At 40.8% G+C, this 10,110-nt stretch overlaps 1 protein-coding gene across 1 annotated transcript; it reads right to left on the bottom strand.

The window, feature by feature from the left end:
* Window positions 1-123: 123 nt before the first annotated feature.
* gnpda1 (glucosamine-6-phosphate deaminase 1) lies at window positions 124-7,691 on the bottom strand. The gene is made up of 6 exons (XM_034181847.1): window positions 7,238-7,691; window positions 3,482-3,583; window positions 3,213-3,395; window positions 2,942-3,126; window positions 489-663; window positions 124-405 (listed from the first exon to the last, which is right to left on the bottom strand). Exons 1-6 carry the CDS (start codon window positions 7,359-7,361, stop codon window positions 344-346), a joined length of 831 nt encoding a protein of 276 aa, XP_034037738.1. The 5' UTR covers window positions 7,362-7,691; the 3' UTR covers window positions 124-343.
* Between the last annotated feature and the right edge of the window lie 2,419 nt (window positions 7,692-10,110).

The raw sequence follows: 10,110 nt of genomic DNA, 5'->3' as shown, positions 1-10,110 counted from the left end.
TCTAACAGAAACGTGGCAAATTAAGTGCTACGAGCAGTCCTTAAACACAACATGGTTTATGCGTTACTGTATGTAGTCACGTGACAGGATATCTGAGCGCACTCTCAATACAAACACACACACTGATATACAAATTAAACAAACTTTATTGAAAAGAAGCAACACAAAGCAAAGCTGTGGGAAAACAAAATTACCTTAAAATTTGCACTGCAACACGTGATTTCTACAAACACTAATTCAAGCACTTCTGAAACAGTGCATCTCAAATGGAGTGTAAATGAATCATTGAAGTTATTTTTTCCAACCAAAATGCCTCACAGATGTAAACATTTAAGACGAAAACTCAGTTTTTCTTCACATCGGGGCAAAGCGTCTCCACCAGCTTGTTATGCACGTGCATCATCCCTAAAGTGAATGAGAAATATATATTTTTAGGTCAAAGAAGAATTAAGTGTGACTGCATATGTCAGTGTATTACACCATCTCACCTTGGAAGTACTTAATAGTTTTGACCCTCAGTTCTAAGGTGGCGTCCTCGTCACACACAAAGATTGTCTGAGGGTGCTGCTGGAATGCAGACACGGTCCACATGTGATTCACACCTTCTTCTATAGCTTTGTACAGAGCAAAAGCCTTGTGTGCTCCAGTGATAAGAATCATGACCTGAAGAAATGATAACAAAAAAAAAAAAAAACTTTGGACTCAGAGATGTAAGCGACAGCACTCACCTAAATGACTGCTGAGGCAGGTTTGTTAAAGGACATGTTGCACAGAAATCATAACTTAGATTTAGGCTGTTCGTGACCATACGATGATACACCGGGATTACTTTGTGCACTTCCGTAACCAGTCTCAAAGTATATGGCATTCGCAACAATCAGTTAGGGAGACTGCCGGAAATGGAGTACTCCAGAGTACTCATTTTTCCAAGTGTTTCAGACAGCATTGACATTTTGAGGAAGTGTCCCAGCACGTGCTTGAATAGAATGTAGCTGCTAACATTAAGGGCCCCTTCACACATAGTGCGAATATGGTCGAATTGTGCATTAAGTGTGCATGAAGCAGGAATCATATGCAAACCGTGTAATTTCGTAGCTGCTTCCAACGCCTTGTACACCTGTTGCTACAACTATCTGCGCACACCACCGGCTGAAAAACAGAGTGTGCACTGTGCAAACCCATCGATCCCTGTTGCGGCAGGTGTCGGCCAAATTCCAGCTGACACGCACGAACATCTAACACCGCTCGCATGGGACTTAGAAAATGTGTGGCCATTCAAACTCTTGGCACGACAACAGACTGCAGACAATCACTGTCGTTCTCGCACTGTCATACTCTAATTAGCACCTACTGTACTCTAGTTGAAACAGTTGAAGCCCCCTTTCACATTGGCATATTCGTAGAGCTGCTCATTGCGGCGTTGTTTCATTTAAATACGCCCGAAATACGTGCATACTCAGCCTTTTTCAGTGTTCGTTTCATACTTGCAACTGCATGTGTTCGCTCACACAGTCGCGTGTACCTTGCCGCTATTAAACCAGTTCAGTGCTATTTTCTGCCTCTGTGGAAGTGCGCTCTATTCTCTACTGAAGGTGTGGTGCGGCTCAAAAACAGAGTCATTTAACATTATTATTATTATTTTTTTTTGTCTTGGTGGATCTCTTTCTTTGTGTCCAGATGCTGCTGAGTCTGGCTGTGGTAAAGGCTGCCCTGAACGAAACGCTGTGACTTGTTAAACTTTTAAACCTCCGACTGCTCCAATCAGGTCTGCTGATTTGATCAGACCTGATCGATCAGGTCGTCTGATGATCGCACCGACATGCAGCGAGTGCGCTTTTATTTTAAAGAGTCACAGGTCTGATCAGACACACACACACAGCGAGCACTTTTATTTTAAAGTCAAGTCTGATCAGACACACACAGAGAGAGAGAGAGAACTTTTATTTTCAAGTCAGGTATGATCAGACACACACACAGAGAGAGAGCACGCGCACGCGAGAGAGCACTTTTATGAAACAACAACAGTTAGCTTTGCGACACGGTGAACAGTCCTCATATAATGAGTCCAGTATGATAAAGTGAAGCAATGATCTTGCAGTATTTATAGCTCCAGAAGAACAATGGAGCCCGGCGGGAGGTGTGAAATGGCGTACAGTACGGTGTTGCAGTGCGGGTGGGCTCACAGTAGCAGACAGTAGCACGGCGCTGCTTGTACTCGCGCGAAGGCTCCATGCTGTGCTGAACGCCGAAGAAAATTAAACATGTTTAATTTCTTCCGTCCTACGCCCGTAGCCCTCAACATACTGCTGCGTATTGAGAAAAAAAACTCCACGTAAAGTGGGCGGAGAGCTGCTCATTGCAGCGTAGACGATACGCTGCAATGAGCAGCTCTATGAATACGCCAATGTGAAAGGGGCTTTAACCGGGGAGGGGGTCTGAGACACGCTTTGTCCCCTGTTTACAATGGGGTACTCAGGTCAAAGCAGTTTCACTCTTTTGTTTATGGTAATGAGTCATTCACATCGCCAGGAGAGTCGTCAGGAGAGGTGTCAGTCCCATTGTTAGGAGGGACAGCTGCCCTGTCATTAGGAGGGTACTAACTAGAGTACAATAGATGCTAATTTGAGCAATTGTTAGTCACTGCCAATAGCAGTCTGCCTCTCAGTAGGAGGGGTCTTGTTAAGTTTAAAACTCCAGCTTTTGCTGGCTTGTTTGTTCTTCTCTACAAGAGTCAAGACAGAAGTCAGACTATCAGAGCAAGAAATTTAGCTGAAGAAGCTTCTGCGATTAGAAGCGAAACGTCCTCGCATCAAGCAACCCAGTCCAGTCGAAGATTCGAGCTTCTCTACTATGGAAACCACCTGGACAACTGAGAGCCTTCACAGAAACAACACATGGAAAATTGATTCTAACGTACAAATAAAGCAGTTTGTGTTCTGACCTCCTTTGAATCCATGACAGTACCCACACCGACTGTCAGAGCCATGGTTGGCACCTTAGAGAGATCCCCATCAAAGAATCTGGCATTTGCCAGAATCGTGTCCCTCGCCAGGGTCTTCACTCTGGTCCTGGAAACTAGACTTGAACCAGGTTCATTGAAGGCAATGTGACCATCAGGCCCAATACCTGACAGAGGACACATGGAGTAGGACTGAGCATGATCTGAGGTACATAATGTGGTATATTTTGCAAATACCCCATAACCTCCTGACCTCCAACAAACAGCTCGATTCCCCCAGCAGCTTTGATCTTGTCCTCAAAGGCATTGCATTCTACTTGCAGGTCGGGAGCATTACCGTCGAGGATGTGGGTATTCTCCGCTCTTATATCTATGTGCTTGAAGAAGTTATTCCACATGAAGGAGTGGTAGCTCTCTGGGTGATCTCTGGGAAGTCCTATGTGGGATTTTATGACAACTTCTTTCAGTAAAATCACAGCAGTTAATCATTTTTTGTGGACAGAAAGACATTTTAAGACTTACCTACGTATTCATCCATGTTGAATGTCTTCACGTACTCAAATGAGAGTTCTCCTGTCTTGTTGTACTCAATCAATTTCTTATAACATCCTAAAGGGGTGCTGCCTGAAAACAGGCAAAATAAAAGACTGAAAAAAAAAAGCAAAGGACAGAAGTGGAAAATAACAGCAACCTATATTTCTTGTACTGAAACAAGTTATACTTTATAAAAAAAAAAAAATTCACCTGCTAATCTATTACTATATAGTTTTGACAAAAATCCCATCTCCTTTAATAATACCTCCAAAGCTCCGAGGCATGAGCCTTTAAGTCATATTAGCCACGTTTTTTTTTGGTGTTTTTTTTTAAATCAAACTAATACTGGTTACCATGAATCTTAAAAATAAATATGAAAGGCATGACAGTGCTGATGTAAACCCTGCTCACTGGGACATATCCATGTTCAATAGTTCATGTTATCAATCAATCACAAATATTTTGCTGACAAATACAAACTTGAGATCATCTCACCAGCTATACTGGTTGTAGAGATATAGCATAAAATATGTTTTATACACCGCGGTTTTGTTGACCATCACCTTTTTGCAATCCTGTCCAAAAGTTAATCATCTTGAGATATCTGCCCAGATAATATTCTACATTTGCACATTTTTTATGTTGCAGTCTTATTCCAAAATTGATTAATTTTTTCACTAGATTCTTTTTAGATTTTTGCAAATTTATTAAAAAAATTAAGTCACATGTACATAAGTATATTTGCCATGAAGCTCAAAATTAAGCTCAGGTGCATCCTGTTTCCACTGATCATCCTTGAGATGTTTCTACTGCTTAATTGGAGTCCATCTGCGGTAAATTCAGTTGACTGAACATGATTTGGAGAGACACACACCTGCCTACATATAAGGTCCCACAGTTGACAGTGCATGTCAGAGCACAAACCAAGCATGAAGTCAAAGGAATTGTCTGTGGACCTATGAAACAGGACTGTCTGGAGGAACAAATCTAATGAAGGGTACAGAAACATTTTTGCTGCTTCGAAGGTCCCAATGAGCATAGAAGTTCGGTTCTATTAAGTTGTGATGGTCTTATGGTTAAAGTGTTGGGCTTGAGACCAGAGGATTCTCGGTTCAAATCAACGCAAGGTCCTTAATCCCCTAGTTGCTCCCGGTGTGTAGTGACTACCTTGTATAGCAGCACCCTGACATCGGGGTGAATGTGAGGCATTATTTGTAAAGTGCTTTGAGTGCCTAATGCCGATGGAAAAGCGCTATATAAATGCAGTTCATTTACTTACCAGGACTTTTCATAGAGTTGGCTGCTTTTTTTTTAATAAGTTAGCAAAAAAAAAAAAAAAAAAAAAAAAACTTTTCATGTTGTCATTATGGGGTGTTGCGAGCAGAATTTTGAGGAGGAAAAAATTAATTTACTCCATTCGCCCTATTGAGATATCCCATAATCCCTTGCGTGCCAGAGAGTTGTTGCAGTCTAAACAATATAGAGAATCCACATAACAATTGCAAATGAACATTGTACTACCAAATTTTTTTATGCTTTTCATCACATTAATACGAGACTGCATGCATGAGACCCTGAAAACTTGCTAAAACAAATATTCCGTGTGTGCTACGTTTAACCTGCGTAGATCTTGATAAACGCAAACCGAATTTCAGACATCTTGTATACATTACTATGGAACAAAACAGGACAAACAGTGTTGTAAAGGACAATAAGCAGGGAATTAAAGAGCAAACTTCACTTTCCCCCCAAAATGACATGAGCAGGAAGCGATCACAGCTCACAGCAATTCCCATTGAAAATAACTGAGAAACAACCTGAGCTTCTCACATGTTCACATAAAACAAACACAATGACAATGTCTATAACCCCAGATAATATATTCACAAGAGGTTTAGGCAGAATACGAGGGCTGTCCATAAAGTATAGGTCCTTTTAAATTTTTTCAAAAACTATATGGATTTCATTCATATGTTTTTACGTCAGACATGCATGAACCCTCGTGCGCATGCGTGAGTTTTTCCACACCTGTCGGTGACGTCATTCGCCTGTGAGCACTCCTTGTGGGAGGAGTCGTCCAGCCCCTCGTCGGAATTCCTTTGTCTGAGAAGTTGCTGAGAGACTGGCGCTTTGTTTGATCAAAATTTTTTCTAAACCTGTGAGACACATCGAAGTGGACACGGTTCGAAAAATTAAGCTGGTTTTCAGTGAAAATTTTAACGGCTGATGAGAGATTTTGAGGTGATACTGTCGCTTTAATGACTTCCCACAGTGCGAGACGTCGCGCAGCGCTCTCAGGCGGCGTCATCAGCCTGTTCAAGCTGAAAACCTCCACATTTCAGGCTCTATTGATCCAGGACGTCGTGAGAGAACAGAGAAGTTTCAGAAGAAGTCGGTTTCAGCATTTTATCCGGATATTCCACTGTTAAAGGAGATTTTTTTAATGAAAGACGTGCGGACGGGTCCGCGTGTCGGGACGCAGCCGATGCGGTGCGGCGGCACAGGAAAAACACCTCCGTGTTGATAACCATTTGTAAAATCCAGGCGGCTTTTGATGGCTTTCAGTGGAGTGAGTATATGAGAAAATTGTTTAACAGCTGGACATGTTCCAACTTGTCCTCAAGGCTTCCAACAGAGGTGTTTTTCCTGTGGTGGAGCGTCGCGGCGGCTGTGAGCCGACGCGCGGACCCGTCCGCACGTCTTTCATTAAAAAAAATCTCCTTTAACAGTGGAATATCCGGATAAAATGCTGAAACCGACTTCTTCTGAAACTTCTCTGTTCTCTCACGACGTCCTGGATCAATAGAGCCTGAAATGTGGAGGTTTTAAGCTTGAAACAGGCTGATGACGCCGCCTGAGAGCGCTGCGCGACGTCTCGCACCGTGGGAAGTCCTTAAAGCGACAGAATCACCTCAAAATCTCTCATCAGCCGTTAAAATTTTCACTGAAAACCAGCTTAATTTTTCGAACCATGTCCACTTCGATGTGTCTCACAGGTTTAGAAAAAATTTTGATCAAACAAAGCGCCAGTCTCTCAGCAACTTCTCAGACAAAGGAATTCCGACGAGGGGCTGGATGACTCCTCCCACAAGGAGTGCTCACAGGCGAATGACGTCACCGACAGGCGTGGAAAAACTCACGCATGCGCACGAGGGTTCAAGCATGTCTGACGTAAAAACATATGAATGAAATCCATATAGTTTTTGAAAAAATAAAAAGGACCTATACTTTATGGACAGACCTCGTATACAGAGAGTTATGTTGCGATGTTAACGCTGTTGTCCATGTGCAGCAGTTAAATTGCAGCCTTAAGAGAGCGTTTCAATGCATTTCTCAATGCACTGCACTTATCGCTGATTAAAACTCAGTGTTTGCGGGATTTGAAACCTTAATATTTTGGAAAAGGGTGGCAACATAACAAAATGTGGAAAAAGTGATGCACTGTGAATACTTTCCAGATGCACTGTAAGCCACTTAACAGATGTGTCAACAAATTCATTGTAATGTCGGATGTTTCAAGAAGGATGATTTGTCAGAACGCACCCCCCTCCAGAAAATTCTGACTACGCCCCTGTAAAGCTTGTTAAAATAGGCCCAACTTTACATTGTGCAGAATGATACCAAAATTTGATATGAAACTGCCACACTTCTTTTAACTGCTTAACTACTTTTTGAATAAAGGATTTGAGTTTTTTTTCCATTTGTTGTAGGGGGTAAAAATACACTATGGCCCACAAATATTACCTGTGGGGAGTCCCAGGGTGAAATATCTGCCCGGTCCAGGTCTGAAGAGTAAAATCCTGTTTCGAATGTATTTGGCAGCCCACTCACTCGCCTGGTCGTAATCATTGAGGATAATCAGCTTCATGGTTGTGGAGGGAGTAAAAGTAAAAAAAAAGGTGGAAAAAGAGCTGTTTCTGTTTGTGACGGAGCTCAGCCTCGAACCAGCTCAGGACGATCAAACACACCTAAACCAGACTTTAGACTCATCAATTCAAACCAGCTAAGACAACAAGGTCGCTGTTATGACACCAAAACTGTCACAACGTCCTCCTATTAAAAAAAAAAAGGCTCTTAATATTAAGCAGTGTGACAAAAAACTTGCACTGTCTTAACTTCCCGATTAGAGATAGAATATTACAGGTAAGCAAACAGAAGTCCGACCAGTTTATAGTCGGAAACCACAGGATGAGGAGGAGTCATGTGATTTTTGGATCTGAAACAGCGCCTCTAGTGGACGCAGCGTGTTATGGTCCTGGAATCATCCAGAGAGAAAGTAGATTACACCTGGATTATTATAAAGGATTACTAACACAAAGCAGTATAAAGGTTTTTGAAGCACTATGAAAATATCTTAAATAAAATTGGCTTAATTTTTTTTTTATGTTTTTGTCAGGTAATCATAACTCAAAATAAAGGCTTTAAACTTATGTTTGTGCCAATTATCAAAACTATTTCATTGTACAACTATATTATTAGTCTACATGATTACATTTTAAACACACGTAAATTGCCTATGAGGGCAAGGGACATGATGTTTGACTGTTAGTCATCTTATTTTCAACAACAGCTAACTTCTCAAAAGTCAAGACCTGGCTGCACATGTAAGTGGTTTTCGTCACCATCTAGCGGGCGATGTGAGCATTTCAGGGCGTCCTGTACATTCCTACTTGAAAACCAAAATTCATTAAAAAGGGCATTTATACATATATTCCAACATTAAACCTGTGGATATATTGCAAAATCCAACATTCCCCGAAATAAACCATAAAAGCCTCAACCATTTGTCAGGTTTGTTGAACCATTTTGCTGAAAAACAATTTCCTAATAAGTAAACATTTTGGGAGATATTTGATGACTGCGGACTGCAGATTCAACATTTCTATGAAAACCCTGTAGGTTTTATTATAAAGAAAAACTAGAGGATTTTAATAAATTTGCAGATGGATCATATTATCATAAGGCTCATGTTATACACATTTTTTTATATTTCTTGTTTGTATACAAAAATAACACATGGACACTGATATTTTACCATCTGCAAGCAGACAAAAGCCAGTCTTGCATACTGTAATGCTTTAAAGTTTAAAAGAACATTTCCTCAATTCCTTTAGAAGAAGATGTGTGACAAACTAAAGGAAAACCTTTCATAGTAAGAAAGTCAAACCTGGAACAATGCCCTTCATTTGGCATTTTGGTGATAATGTTGGAGAGTGCCGTCAGGCAGCCAGTCCAAATCTCCTTGCAATTAGTTTCCGATCAGAAAACTGCATGTTTATACATGCCACAGAGCACAATGGGATGTTAATTTCTTCATCATGCCTGTGCAAAAGACTGCATGTCATTTCTCCACCCAGTTTATTCCGGTTTTTCCTGTCACCAATCTGTACATCCACCTGCTTACATCTTAATATGCCCATAATTTTAAGGTTTTATGGGCCATTTCAAAGCAACTTTATCATCAGATGTTAAACCCTCAATGTTTGCTACATGTTCCACAAAATGAGGTAATTGCCCCCTGTTGCCAGAACATAGAAAAGCTGTCTGTCCATAACTCTGTACTCCCTTTAACTTCTCGATTTGAGACAGGTTTACCAAATTTGCAGCAAAAATGCTTCAAGGTCTAGACCAAGTTCAGTGATGACTTTAACCTAATTTTGAAGGCCATAGGGCCAAAAATATCCACAACACTGTATTCCCATGAACATTTTGAACACATTTACCAAATTAGGAGCAAGTTTAAATGTACACATGCCATGGGCAGTCCTCAAGGGACTGTGTAATAACTGATTAATGTAGATGTCCATCTGTGTGGGTCCATCTTGTTTTTTCTTTTACAGTTCAGTATGTTTGATATTTAGCATACATTTCACTCTTCTTATGCACCAAATATCACATTTTAAATTTTGTTGTATTATTGCAATGACAAATGATATTCTGCATAGTGGAGGTGATGGTCTAGTGGTTAAAGCGTTGGGCTTGGTTCAAATCCCAGCCTGACCAGAAAATCACTAAGGACCCTTGGACAAGCTCCTTAATCCCCTAGTTGCTCCCGATGTGCAGTGAGTACCATGTATGTACAGCAGCACCCTCACATCAGGGTGAATGTGAGGCATTATTTGTAAAGTGCTTTGAGCATCTGATGCAGATGGAAAAAGCACTATATAAATGCAGTCCATTTACCATACATCTCTTGAATGCTGTCATCTTTCATTATGAATGGCCTTCACCTATAGTGCAGCAGATAACAGAATATTTAGAGGAGTCGTGCAAATGGTGACAGAAGCACCAAATTCAGCACAAATACACATTTGGCATTATTCTTTTGAAAATAACGATTGGCCATTTGAATTTTCAGCAGGCAGCCAGGTAGGGGTCAATTGAATTACACAGGGGTCAAAATTAAAAGACGCTCCAATCATATCGAAAATGTATCATTTGTCTGATCACAAAGATTCCTAAAAGGTATAGTTTGGACCATCTGTTACTGAATCTTATGAGTTATGAGAAAAAACACAACAAAACAAAAAAACAAGAATGGTGACAAAGGTCAATTTCAGTTTGTACAGGAGTCAAAAGTTAAAGTTGCTCTAATTTAGGTAAAAAGTGATGCAAAT

This window comes from Thalassophryne amazonica, chromosome 11 (genome assembly GCF_902500255.1).
Source record: "Thalassophryne amazonica chromosome 11, fThaAma1.1, whole genome shotgun sequence".
Lineage (NCBI taxonomy): Eukaryota > Metazoa > Chordata > Actinopteri > Batrachoidiformes > Batrachoididae > Thalassophryne > Thalassophryne amazonica.
The sequence above is the reverse complement of the archived record's forward strand: the minus strand, read 5'-3'. Positions and strand labels throughout refer to the sequence as shown.